The sequence below is a fragment of the Macrobrachium nipponense genome, chromosome 24 (genome assembly GCF_015104395.2).
Source record: "Macrobrachium nipponense isolate FS-2020 chromosome 24, ASM1510439v2, whole genome shotgun sequence".
In the NCBI taxonomy this organism is placed as follows: Eukaryota; Metazoa; Arthropoda; class Malacostraca; order Decapoda; family Palaemonidae; genus Macrobrachium; species Macrobrachium nipponense.
The window spans coordinates 16,443,939-16,457,674 of record NC_061091.1 but is presented as its reverse complement, the minus strand read 5'-3'; the positions used below and the strand labels follow the sequence as shown (position 1 = coordinate 16,457,674).

The 13,736-nt window shown below is 42.4% G+C and overlaps 1 protein-coding gene across 1 annotated transcript in view; it reads left to right on the top strand.

The window, feature by feature from the left end:
* The first annotated feature begins 5,897 nt into the window (after positions 1–5,897).
* Positions 5,898–13,736, top strand: part of LOC135205474 (tetraspanin-4-like) — an 84,781-nt gene continuing 76,942 nt past the window's right edge. The window contains exon 1 of the mRNA XM_064236170.1: positions 5,898–6,055. Coding sequence (XP_064092240.1) covers positions 6,008–6,055 — 48 coding nt within the window. The 5' untranslated portion in view covers positions 5,898–6,007. The remainder of the gene's footprint in view (positions 6,056–13,736) is intronic.

Below are 13,736 nucleotides of genomic sequence, written 5' to 3'. Positions count from 1 at the left end.
CGGTGTTCTTATCATTCTTCCCTTTCCGTTTCAGCCTTCCTTAAAAATGCCTTCCCACTGTTGAGAAGCTGAAATGTGTAACAGGCTAGTGTTGTATGTGAGACCAATATACTATTGGTGTTCCTTTTGCCAATACAAGGGTTCAGAATATTCTTAGAGGTAATGTTTTAAGATTTTTTCTCTCCCTTCATGAAATTATATTAAAGATGCTGTAGTTTGTTTTATGATTGCCCCTGCAGGTATATTTGGCTGGACAGGTAAAGATTTTTACATAATGGGATACACATACCTTCATGGATTCAACAGATACCTTGCTTTCCCCATATGGAATATTGTTCTCAGACAGTAATTAAGCAAAGTGGGATTATATAATATTACAAGAGAAGTTAAGAAAAGAAGCTGGTGTCAAAGGTGCCATGAGTACACAAACTCATTAACTTTGTCATTCTCTTACTTTACAGAAGTCATAGATACTGTTAAGTAAAAGTAAGGAATATGGATAACTGCATCACAAGGCTCACTTTTTTTACACATAGAAAATACCCAGGTGAATGAAGAAAGACCCAACAGTTTGTTGTATCCTATATCAGTTAATTGTCTCAGTTGTACTGACAAAACAACAGTTGCCTTTGATACATCAGCATGACAATTATTGTCTTCTCTGTGTAAGAAAATATAAACTAGTTGATCTAGGTAATATATGAAGTGACATAAAATTTTAATACTATCATGATGAATATAATACATTACTTCCTTGTCAAAATTGAATTTGCCTAATATTCTTGTTCTCTCGTGTTTTAGTGCATTGTTTTTTCTCTCTGCAAACTTAACTTATTTGGATTGCATGATGGCAAGTCATTCTTTCTGTTTGCTGCTAGGCTTTGGAATTATCCTGCTCCCCTCCATCTGTTTCCCCTCTCTTATAATTTGATAACTGTTGAGAACTGTTGAGAGTACTGTTGTTGCCTCCTCAAAGGTTAGTCCACTATATGAGCAGGATGAGGGCATTGACCTAGGTTTTTTTTTCCTTCCCATATACTACTTTTTTTTTATTAACTTGCGGCATCGGTGGTAGTTTAATGAATGCAAGGTCATTCTGTGAATAGTTTACTGACTAAAGTTTGTTGGAAACAGCACACTTTTAGAAATTAATGCAGATTCTTTCTAGAGTTCATCTGGCCTCAGCTATGGTAGTTCTCTATGCATTTTCTTTGATACTTACTGCTTAGCTATGTAACTGGTTAAACATGCCTCAATTGTAGCATAATTGCTAGATTTGTATTCTGTAGTGGTTCAACAAGCCCAAAGTGAGATTACTTCATTCTCATAGGGCTTGGGGTGATTTGTGTGTGGTTCAGAGGCTTGGTTAAATAAGTATCAATATAAAATGGTAAATGACTAGTCACACTGAACAACTTTGTTTACTGGTGTGGTAAAGGTTTTGTCCTAATGGTCCTTTTATCATGAGAAACTGTTCTTTCGATGGATCTTGACAAAATCATTCTGACCAAAATGCTTTGACTTAATCTTCATGGTTGCAGCATAGCCTACTCTTCAGTTGAGTTGCTTCAGTTATGTAGTGTAGCAATAATATAGAAATTATTTGCTTTTCAATTTTATTGATCAATGATGTCTAATTTCAAACCTTGAAAACAAGATTGTACACTTTGCCAGTGATGCAACACTTATAGATGTAGTAAAGTCTCCACTTACAAGAAATGAAGGTGCTCTCGGCCTCAATCGGGACATGAATTGAGCCAGGGAATGGTGTAGTCGGTGGTGTATGAGGCTGAATTCCAGCAAAACAAAAACACGATTGATTGGCAGATCTCGTACAGATTTCCCACTCCATCCTCCCCTTCAGGTGGATGGAACTTTTCTGAATTAGTCTGAAGATTTAACTATTCTAGGTGTAACGTATGACTCTCATCTAACTTGAGGAACATCTAATAAAAGCTTCAGCAAATGCCGCACGAAACTTGGGTATCGTTTGTAAGGCCTCATATTATAACAGTGATAAAGTCTAAACAACCTATACCCTGTTTTTTTCCATCTGTCCACTGGCCTGTGGTGTTTGTGTGTGGTAACACTGCGTCCCGGGCTTTAGATAGTTACGTTATGTGTAAGTTTTAGGTAAATAAAAGGATATCTGGGAGTACATTTGCAACTGAAAAGTGTTTTAATAATTTACTGTATGCGAATTACACTGTTAATATTCAAAATAGGATATTGTTATTGTTGAATGTAAGCTGAATGTAACTAGCTAAAGCCCTGGATTCAGTGTTACCATGCACAAACACCACAGGCGGGTGGACAGATGGAAAAAAACCGAGTATAGTTTAGGTCATTTATACTTCCTTTATACTACTAGAAGCTGTTCTCCAGCTTGGATATCTGTTTCTGCCTGAGATTTATCTCTTTAGATAGTGATGGTCTTAGGTTTATGTTTCCTAATAATTGTAGTAGCAGTTATTACTGATCATCAACAGATGGTCTCTTGTTTGACACTTTTTCATTAGTTGTATCTCCGCAGAGATCTTTCACATTCACAGTTGATCCCTGTTCCCCATTATCTGCCGAGAGCAACCAGATTCGCTGAACATCTGCACCAATATGCAAAATTCAGTAAATGTTCCTTGCTGTTCAACTTGGTTCTAGATTACTCGCACCATTGGACTGTGGAAGAGGGTCCTGGTGAATATTGTGCAATTGGAACTCGAGAAAAAGCGAAAATGCAATGCATTGCCACTCCTAATACTATTCCTCTTGAATTTTGATACATTTTTATCTATTTATCTGCTATGGAGGAGTTATGGAGTTCCATTTAACAACGTCTGTGTGTATGTGTGTGTTTGAGAGAGAGAGAGAGGGGGGGTGTAATTGCTGTATGGATTGTTAACGACTGTATTGGCTGTTGGAGAGTTCTGGGTTGTCTGCTGTTGCTGTTAGAGATCAGAGTTCTGTGTTTTTTGTTAGTTTCCAGTCAGTCTTGGGTTAGAGCCTGTGACAGCCATTAGTGTCATTATAGTCAGCTAAGTTGTGTTTTGTTTGTTGTTTAGTTGTTTTGTTAATTTGATATTGTTGCTTAAAGAGTTGTTGTGCTATGAGGTTATTGTTGAGTTGTATGCGAGTTCCTGTTATTGTATGTGAGTTGTTATGGTTGAGGGTTGTTGTTGGTGTTGTTAGTGGGGATTGTGTTGGTTGTGCAGTGGTCTTTTGTTGTGTTGTTGAGTTTTTGTTGTTATATGTGAGGTGGTGGTTGTGTTCCTTGGTTGTTTGTTGTGTTGTTAGGTTGTGGTTGTGTTCCTTGGTTGGCTGCTGTGTTGTTGAGTTGTGGTTGTGTTCCTTGGTTGTTGTGTTATTGTTGAGTTATAGTCCTTGGGTGTTGGTTGTGGGTTGTGGTTCTTGGCTGTGGTCTTGTTGTTGTTGGTATCTCTTTGACCTCGACCGGCAGACAGCACAGAATAGCCTGGAATATCTGGAGTTGGGTAAGTACATGTGTTTTGAGAAATTTTGTTTTTTTGTGTTTGTGTTTTATTTTGTGTGTGTGTAGGTCAATTGTCCTGCATATTCCGTAGTGTAAAGCAGAAATTGTGACTGAGGGTGAGTTAGGCAGTTGGAGTGATTAGGTTTATGTTGGGGGGAGGGGAGAAGGATTTGCCCAGTTTTTTTTTTATTTTTTATTTTTATTTTATTTATTTATTTATTTTTTAAAGCTTGTGAATCCTGCCACACTGCATTTCCCCTTACTTCCTCGTACTCCTTCCTAATAAACACCGTATTCATGGAAACTTGAATTTCAAGTCAATGACCCCTGGTGTGAGCTTGTTCCATATGAATAGGTTTCATTACTGAATAATTATTCTAATAATAATTAATTCTAAATTTAGTGAATTCATGAAAAAAATATGGGTAACTTACAAGAATGCCCATATAGTAATTGGATTACTTAATATAGCTAGTTTAATATTACAAACCTCAAAAATACTTTACTCCAAGCTTGTCAATTTGTTGTAAACTATACTCTATTTTTTTTCATCTGCCCATCCGCCTTTGGTGTTTTTGTATGGTAACACTGCGTCCCGGGCTTTAGATAGTTACGCTATGTGTAAGTTTTAGGTAAATAAAAGGATATCTGGGTGTACATTTGCAACTGGAAAGTGTTTTAATAATTTACTGTATGCGAATACACCGTTAATATTCGAAATAGGATATTATTATAATCGTTGGATGTAAGCTGAATGTAACTATCTAAAGCCCGGGACGCAGTGTTACCATACAAAAACACCACAGGCGGATGGACAGATGGAAAAAAACAGAGTATAAGTTTTCAAAAAGTTGCTGGAATTTATCTGGTTCTTTCTTTGCTAATGTGTTGTGCTTTTATTTCGGAATCCCCTATCAAGTACCATATACACATAAAAAACTTTAGTCACTCATTAGCATAGCAATAATGAAAAAAACGTAGAGTACTAAAAGCATTGGAGCACTTTGATGATATCTTTCGTTGCTGATAGCCGGGTATGGTTTGATATAAGGACAAATATTCGAGAGCTTGCACTTAAACGGCACAAGCCACTTGACACCAGTGAATACTGATAAAGCCAAGGAGCATATTCAAAGTAAACTAAGTGAAATTAAAGGAGAAATTACATGTATACAGCGTTAAATATACATAGCAGTTTTTTCATCCCCTTCCAGCTTGCCACTTTTTTTCTTTTGTTCAGTTTAATAGACAGTGATCTTTATTTTCCTTGCATTATAGAATACGCTTTTGGGAAAATGTATAAAAATAGCCATACAACTTAGGTTTGTATATAAGTATAACTTTAGGCTACCAGTAAGATATATATTATGTCTAGCTCTCCTTGGTTAAAATTACAAAGTACGCCAATATTAATTTAAACCAGCCACCAGCGCAGCAGAGGAAAGTACGGAAATTAAAAAAGAAAAAGGTGGGCATTGACTAGGACTGCACAAAGGAGGAATAAAGTTTAGAATTATATGGTATAATTAAATAGATTATAAAACAAAAGACAAGGTGAACCAAGAAACAGAAGCCAAACTTGTGTATTACTCGTTAAACTTATTAATATTCAATCCTTAAGAAGAGCCGAATGCACTTCTTGTTTTTTCGGGAACTTGTGACTCACGATCAGGAATGTGCACATGTGACATTGGCCTCTGATCAGGTTATTATAATATAAGAGATGTTCATTGTGATGGTACCTTTAAGAACATGGCTCAAAAACGTTAGTAATGCAAGGCCTTTGCATATAATCCTAGATTTTAAAATATGTTATTATACAGGACGGAAAAAAAAGTGACGTCTTCTAACTTGCCACCTGGCAAGGGGGCCTTCATTGCAAATGTAATGTTTTCTTTGTTCTCGCCAAAGGACGTGCAGTCCAACAACGCAGTATTTTATGAATTATTTCGTACCTATGATGGAATGTATTATATATGTACAAAATAGGATTAAAGTGCTGAGGACAGAGCAGAAAATAGTCTGCCAGAAACTGGACGGCATTCCCGCAAAAGAAAAAAATAAACCAAGTAGTCCTGCAGATATAGTCATGCCTCAAACATTTATGTTACATGAATCTTGAAGTCACAAGAAAATAATTATATGTTTTAGGGTATTGAACTGATAAAAATAACCAGTTCAATGACGTCAAGTAAAGTCCTTAGTGCAGTGATAAAGGGTACATACTTCCCTACTTTTTATTACTTTTAGCGGTCTTTGTTAGTCCCCGGTTACCAGATACTTTAAATATAACCTGTATAAGAGTCAAATTATAAGACGTGAATTATTTGAAGAAATTTGTGAAAGACGCAAAAGACAAAATAAAAAGTGCAAGCCAACGTAATTATCAAGAAAGAGAGAAGAACAAAGGCAAAGTCGTCTGGAGAGAACTGTGCCAGTCCCCCATATAAGCATCTGACGTCACCATTAGTATGTAAGGCTCGGAGGAGCGACTGATCAGCTGATCAACAAAAATACGTGATGGCTGTTGCTAAGTACTTGGCTTTCGCCGCATTCATCATATTTGCCGTAAGTTATTATTACACATCTCTAATTATTATACTGCTCTGCGGCATTGTCCCGTATTTAATTAATGTCATGTGTGTTGACCCGTGTATTTGGATTGAATAGCCGCCTCTGGACTTCCTGACCCCAGGCGACGGTAGGTAGGCTAAGTAGAGGTAACCTAAATATGGAATAGCACAGCTCCCTGTGATATTGGAGTTTAAAATACGTAAAATATCGTAGATAAGGTCAAACATAGCATAGCCGTCGTGAATTTATAGGTTAGCTAAATACGTGGAATCGTAAGGTAGACTAGCTAGCTAGGTACTTTGGTGTTTGTACTGCTTAGCTTAGGCCATGGCAGCCGGTGAGGTTATGTAGATCAGGCCTCTTTACCAGCACTATCCTATGTAGTTCTGGTCTTGGGCGAAGGGAGTTTCAACTTGACTGTAGGTAGTTGCGTGGCCTGATTCCTGCCAGTCAGCCTACAGCCTATTTGGGGGGCTCTAGGGGCCAACCCCCCCCCTGCCAGGTCAGGGTACATCGCCCTAAGTTACGTTAGGTAAGTAAGATCTAGTTAGGTCAGGATCTGGCATTATAGGAAAGGTTATGTCCATTTATGTATGAGGAGCCTGTCCTGGTTGACAACTGGCAGGAATCAAGCCAAGCAACTAAAGTAAAGGGTAGTATTTTACAAGAGTTCCAATATATTCTATAATAATTGTTGTAGTATAGATGCATTTGGCTTAGAAAATAATTAATCTTTGCCACTGAACATTTTTGGAGGAAAATTACCATATCTGAGATATGAATTGTATAGGACACAGGGTAAAACACCGCATGGCCTGCAGCAGGCCAACGACTATCAATGCATGCCACCCTCCGAAAAAGTACATTATAACGCGTCCTGACACTGGAGATGGGCATCAGTCGCAACTTGTTGTTGGTGAGAAACGGAGCTAAAGACCTCTACTCTCCTTTCAAAGTAAGTATTTTCCCCAAAGTTAGAAATTAAGGCCAAATTTTAAGATTTAAACAGAGGGTAGTGAAAAGGGTGTCCACGGCAGTGGAAATCTCACCAAAACGCTTTCGAAATTTTTACTTACGATTACGTAACCTAGAAGTTGACGCCATCTCAGTGTTTGAGAGTCGCTTGTGTCAATAAACTTCCCATTTTCTGTGATAAATCCGCATACCACTTGTACCCACAGACGCTGGGGCACTTTCATCACAACAATCAGAACACGGTCCCTTACCAGGACGTTTTTAAGTAAACAACTGTTTTGGTAGAAGACGACGACGAAGCGTGCACTTAGATAATTTTTTATATAAATAGTAAAACATCAATATTTTACATATTTATGATGATTAATTTGAAAATATTCTTTATTGAAAAAGTAATTCGATTCTGACTCAAATTTAAGTAATTATTTTTCGGTATTAGAACGTTCTTTTAAGTCCTGTATTATGACGTCACGACATCTTGACTTTCGTACCTATTGTAAATAATTGCTATACTCAACTTTCTTGCAGAACAGTTTACCAGTTATTCATGCAGATTGTTGCAATCGTTTTCGGTCCCTGGGCCTCTCTCTGTTTTCGCACCATAAGAAATCATGGGGCCGAATTTGCAATGACCAGAAAGTTGTTAAAAGAGGAAAGTTAGCATTGAAGGGCATATGTTTTGATTGAGAAAAATAAAAAAATTTATTTAATAGCTAGCTTGTAAAAAATACTTGATTACAAAAAACTTGATTGACAGCTAAGCAGCATACCTACTATTGGTTTCCGAGACAGTGCAAGCACGTTTTTGGGCAATAATACCTATTTCTGTAATGAACACTCTTATCAGAATGAGATTTTGCCATAGTGCATTACACCCAGTGCCGTAATTTATAAAGGTATCGTGAATCACTATCGTAAAGAATAATGACACTTGTCCTTGTACCAAGAGACAAAAACTCCATTATGCAGAAATGGATACGAATACGTGTAAGAAGCTCCACCTACCCTCTCCCTTCAGTATGTGTTCATCCTCCAAACTGGGTATAAGACTATACACAAAACGTTGAAATTGGTGAAATTAGGTTATGTATTGGAGGTATATAGTACATATACGTACATAAATATTAAAGCAATTTTATCATTATTGCATTACTATGACAACTATAATTCATGGAAACAGTTTATAATAATGCATTGGCGTATGTGTGAAGCTCCACTAATGTGGCAACGATGATTTTACCATTCTTAGCATGCAACATTAAAGGTTACATTTATTTCTGGTATACAGTTATCAAAGAAAATCAAAATACTAATACGTATAGACTTGAATCAATGAAAAGTGCTAGCAAAAAAAAAGAAAATTATAATCCACTTATCCGTAGTCTGTTCCTCTATGGTTTTCGGCAGCCAGATGTACGACAAGGTTAGAAACATTGGATTGTATCTATACTTTAGAAATATCTGTAATTTTTCATGGTAATTTGGTTGCAAAATAGGGATAATAGACATGAATTAAATTAACATTTTTAAATAACAAATAGGGAATAAAACTTTGCAGTGTCGTCGTCTGCTGTTCGTAACTGTGTTTGTGGAGTAAGCGCTTAGGAACCAGGAACAGCAACTTGTTTAATGTGCAATGTGGAGTGAATTGAGACCAAAATGTGTCTAATAACAAACAAATAAGCACTGTGGAGTTTCAGTTGTGATGGCAGTAAGGATAAAAACCACCGATTACAAGGTAAAAATGAATTCAGTTCAAACCATGACCCCGGGTATAACAAGTTTCATACTTTCACTAATATAGGCCACAAAATGTTGTTTTATTGTGCTGATTACATCTGCAATCTTGAGTAAGATCAATAAACGTTACATATATACGCTAACATTGTTCAAATGAGTGCTGGGAAAGATGGTGTCCATCAGTGACTAGACTCTTCCATCCACACGGTACCTGCCATATTGGATTTCAAAACTTCCTTGAAAACATATTTTTCGAAGAGCGTCACATACTTATTTTAGTTCGTACAGGGCTTTCATATACCACATTATGTTGACAAAACTTCAATCTTTTGAATGGTATGCTTAGAGTTGTAATTGTATTCTTGTTTCACCAATTAAATATCGAGTGAATAAGACCCGTCCAGCGTGATGAGGGTTGGTCGTCCGTGATGTTTTACCCTACTGTAATCACCACCTTGAAAAATTTTGAAGTTTTTTGTTTACTTAGCACTGAAACAAGTGCTCTGGTGCAAGTTTGCTTTTCCATAAATTTGCCTTGGGGTTCTGACAAAGAGTTTGTTTTTCCTTAAAATTGCATTGTGGTTAGTTACGTCGTATGTCTACGAGTCATGTGATCTGGGGAAAATCTTACAGGTGTCGGAAATTTTCTCGTCATTTGGTTCAAGTCTTTCGTGAACTGAATAGTATATGTCCTGTCTGTGTTCCTCCTGTAAATTTGATTATTTTCAGTTTTCATAATTTTATAAATGTGAACCACAATGCATTGATTTTTTAAGGCAACGTGGAATGTTACTCGGTTATGTTTCTGATGAAAGAAAAAAAAAATATTGTAATTTTACTGATGACTATGTTCTGAATAATTTTGTAGTCCTGAAGTTTTGAAAGATGAGTTTAAAGTTATTGATAAAATAGGAGATTCATTATGTTACCCTTTATATTTTTTTTAACTTTGTAAAAATAAACAAATAAGACTTATTACAATCCAAACAGTATTAAGAAAGAACTTAAGAATATTCTCGGTGTACCTTTGCTATTCGCGTAAAATTCGCCTATTCTCGTTATTTTTCACTGAGAAATATTCGCAAATGGTATGAGCATTTTTAGAGTTTTTTTTTATTTTTGAACTATCAAAATAGGCAGTTGTAAGCTTATTTAGAGTAATTTTAAGTATATATGGGGCTGTGATACCCATTCCCCGCAAATACGGGTGCCCACTGTATTAGAAGAAAAAACTGGGATGCATGTAAAATACTAGTCTAAAAGTTTGACTTGACATATGCTCTTCCCACGAATTTGTTCCGATACGTAATACAAACCCTCGGTCCTTTAACAATAGGAAGGTAACTAGCGGCAGCTGGGACGGTCGTAAGCTTCGAACAAGGGGAGAACGGTAGTTAACTGCTTGTCCAATCGTGCGCGCGGCGTGAAGAACCACTTTTGCTTTCGGCCGTGGTGTGACAGGACGTGCTCGTCATCGCTCTGCCCGCTATTTCGTCGTGTGCTTTGAAAGTTTTACAAGTTCTTCTTACTGGTTTGTTAGTTGGTTGTGAATGAAATTGTAAGTACTCTTTTCATTTTTTCATTATTATTATTATTTGTGAAAAGTGAATAATGGATCTGGAAATGGAGCTTTCGCCGCGCCCACCGGTTGCCCGTAGAGTGTGTCCCGGGCTGGAGGGGCGTAAATGCGGCAGATTTCGCTCATTCCCAGAAATAGATCCTCATGAATTGTGTTATCGGTGCCGGGGGCGAGAATGCTCCCGCCGATCCATGTAATTGTGTGAAAAAATTGGTCGAGGCGCAGTGGGTGCTGTATGAGGGTAGGAAGAGGCGTAGACCTAGCCCAAGGAGTCGTCGGAAAAGCTCTCCAGCGGACTTCTTTGGTGACGGATACCTCGTCATCCTTCCTGCCCCCAGCTCAGCCCCCACGGTTTCGCGCCTTTCCCTGCGGGGGGGGTTTCGGAGTCCTGCTCCTCACTCGATCCGTCGAGTGTGGAGGAGGGCGCCCGATACCCGGATGTTCAGCTGTATTCGGGGTCTTCCGTCCGCTCTGGGTGGGGTTCGTCCTCCCCCAAGCGCGAGGGTGCCCCTCTAACTGACCCAACTTTTTCCTCCCTCAGGTGTGCCTTCTTGTGAGTGACGACCTTGGGCAGGTGTGGGCGTCGTTGGGACTGCATGGCGTCCCCAGTATCCATTAATTCAGCGATTGGCGGGGTCGGCAGTGGTTACTCATGGAGTGGTGACGACTACAACAACTACCTTGTCTACTCCAGGGTACGCCGCCCCTCCGCATGTGGTGTATACGCAGCACATTGCTTCGGTGACCCCGACAGCATCGATCCAAATGCCGATCGCGTGCCAAGGAGGGGCGTGCCTCCTCCACCTGGTTTCTATGTGCTGCCGATCCCCGACTTTCGCTGTCCAAAGAGTTCTCCCCTGGACCTGCCGCCTGTTCCTATGATGAAGCTGGCTGAATGTAAGACGCCTGGGACGCCTGATTATGGTGCCGCACCTGCCGTACCTGTCGCTGATGTTGTTGCTGGCCCAGCCGCTCGCGCCGCTCCTGTGAGGCTTGCTGTGCGTGACGCTCCTGCTGTTGCTGGTCCTGCTGTTGATGTTCCTGTTGTTGCTGCCGTGCCTGCCCCTGCCCACGTCGTGTCTTGTCATGGAAGTGCTGCCCCGGACTCAGGTCTTTCCGGGCTTCGGCAATTGGCCCGGCTCCGGCCTGGGTGGAAGACCTGACGTCCGTCCTGAGAGAGCTGACGAAGAAGAGGAAGGTGTCGTCGTCGTCTTCATCGTCTTCTTCGTCGTCTGCTGCCGCCTCTTCCCCTTCGACTTCTAAGACTTCCAAGCCGAAGAAGAAGAAGGCTGCCTCCTCCCCCCTAAGAAGGCTCCTTCGGGACCTACGAAGGGCTCGTCTCACTCCGGTGTGACGGGGGGTTCTTCCGCTGGTCCTCCTGTTCCTTCGGGAACGGGGCCCGTCTCCTCTTCTGAGAAGAAGAAGAAGATGGGGACCAAGGGTGTGCTGGCTACCGCTGGTACACCCTCGCCTCGTCTTGGTAGCTCTGCTGCTAAGCCAGGTACCGGCTCGGCTTCTTGTCCGCGAGAAGTTCCGAGTGTACGGTCTCCTTCGGGAGACCATGCAGCCAAAGTTAAGACGCCTGAGTTCGCTCAGCATCATGACCGAGGCACGGAGCAGAAGACTGTCGAGAGCCGCTCAGGTGACTCTCGCCAGGCCAGCGGCCGCTCTCGTAGCGACCAGCCGGTACCTCGGGTGGACGTGACGGTCTCTGACCGGCCACGGGTTGAGGCTGGGAAGAGGTCCCCTTGACCGACGGTACCAGCGGTTTGACGTGCCGCGAGGACGCTCACCGGTCTCACCGCAAAAGCGAGCTCTGCAGGTCACCTGACCACCGCTCCCACAGGGACCGGGCGGATACGGTGGCCAGCAGCAGCTCGTCTGACGCACGGGACCGGGGTGGTCGACGTGCTCAGGTCGAGCCGCTCGCCACAGGTGAGCGGCACGGCGAGGCCTGCAGATCGATCCCCACCACGGGTTGGTGATCGGCTGCAGCCCCCCACGTACACTGGTCCTGCCAGCGAGCGGTGGGGGAGTGTCAGGTCTGTCTCTCCACTACCTTCAACTTCCTCGGGGTACGCCGGGAAGAGCGAGGTAGCTAGGAGTGATCGTGAGAGGTACGCCGCTCACGATCCCGTCACGACGCCGCACGTGCCAGGTATGGTCTTAGGACCAGCACGTCGTACGCGCAAAAGTGACTGGAGGCGACCGTCAGGGGTCTGTTGCTGTTTCCTCCTTCTGAAAGAGGAGGTCTCGAGAGCTGCTCTTGTTGGAGACTGGACGGTCCTACTCCTCAGGACGCTGTAACTCCCGAGATCCAGAGGAACTTTGCCCAGGTTATTGCACTGATTCGTCAGCACAACGACCATGGGGGAAGGATCGCCTGCTACCACCGTCCGAGCCCACGTCCGGGTCGAGTCATTTTAGGGGCCCGAAGAGGGAACCCAAATTGACAGGTGGACTGCCCGCGATCAGAGCTTGCAGACTAGTTCCTTGACCAGGTGGAGAATTTCGTCTCAGGACGAGAGGATTCGCTGAAGTCAGGACGGTCTTCCAAGTCTACTTCCTCCTCCTCTGCAGCGACAGCGGAAGTTCTACGTGCCTTCAGAGGATCCAATACCGCCCAAACAGGTTAACCCAGAGCTAGCTAGGCTAACTCCATGGTGTGTGTCCCCTTGTCAGGCACCAGCTCCTGTCCGGAGAACTTGTGGTTCTTCGCAGCAGGAGGCACTGGTGCCTGGAAGCTACCGCTATGGTCAAGCATTCCAGGCAGTCTCTTGGTTGGATCTGTGGTCCCTCACAGTATCCAAGGTTGCGGCCGACTCTGGGGGCGCTGCCCTCGAAGACGACCCCGATTTCAGGAGACTGTGCCAGCTGGAGGTAGGGCCATCTCCTACCTCGCCATCAGACGGTAAACCTGTGGGCCAACTTGGTTCTCCGTCGGTAGACGCTGTACTTACACGAGTAGCCAAGGGGGCTGGGCGTGAGGCGGTAAATGGACTCCGTAATGGACCTATGAAGAGTTCCTCCGCTCTCTTTTTCCTGAGAGATGGTGGACGCTGCTGGTGGAAAGACGGCGCACTGATGACAGTGACCGTCTGGTTCACCAGGCAGTCTCGAAGTTTCTGGGCAACCTCGTGCAACTGCGGCTAACCCTAAGAGTTTAGCTAGCGCTTCCTCGGCTGCTAAGACGGCTGCTCCATCGAAGCCCCGAGGAAAGACTTCCTGCTTCAACTTCTGGTAGGGGAGGACGTAACCAGCCCTCCTTTCCCCGAGGAGGTGCGGGGAAGAAGTCGAAGCGAGGTGGGAAACGCTAGGGTCGGCGTTCCCCCTCACCTGCTGCCGGAAGTGGGGGTGTGCCTGGCGAGCCATTGGGCAACT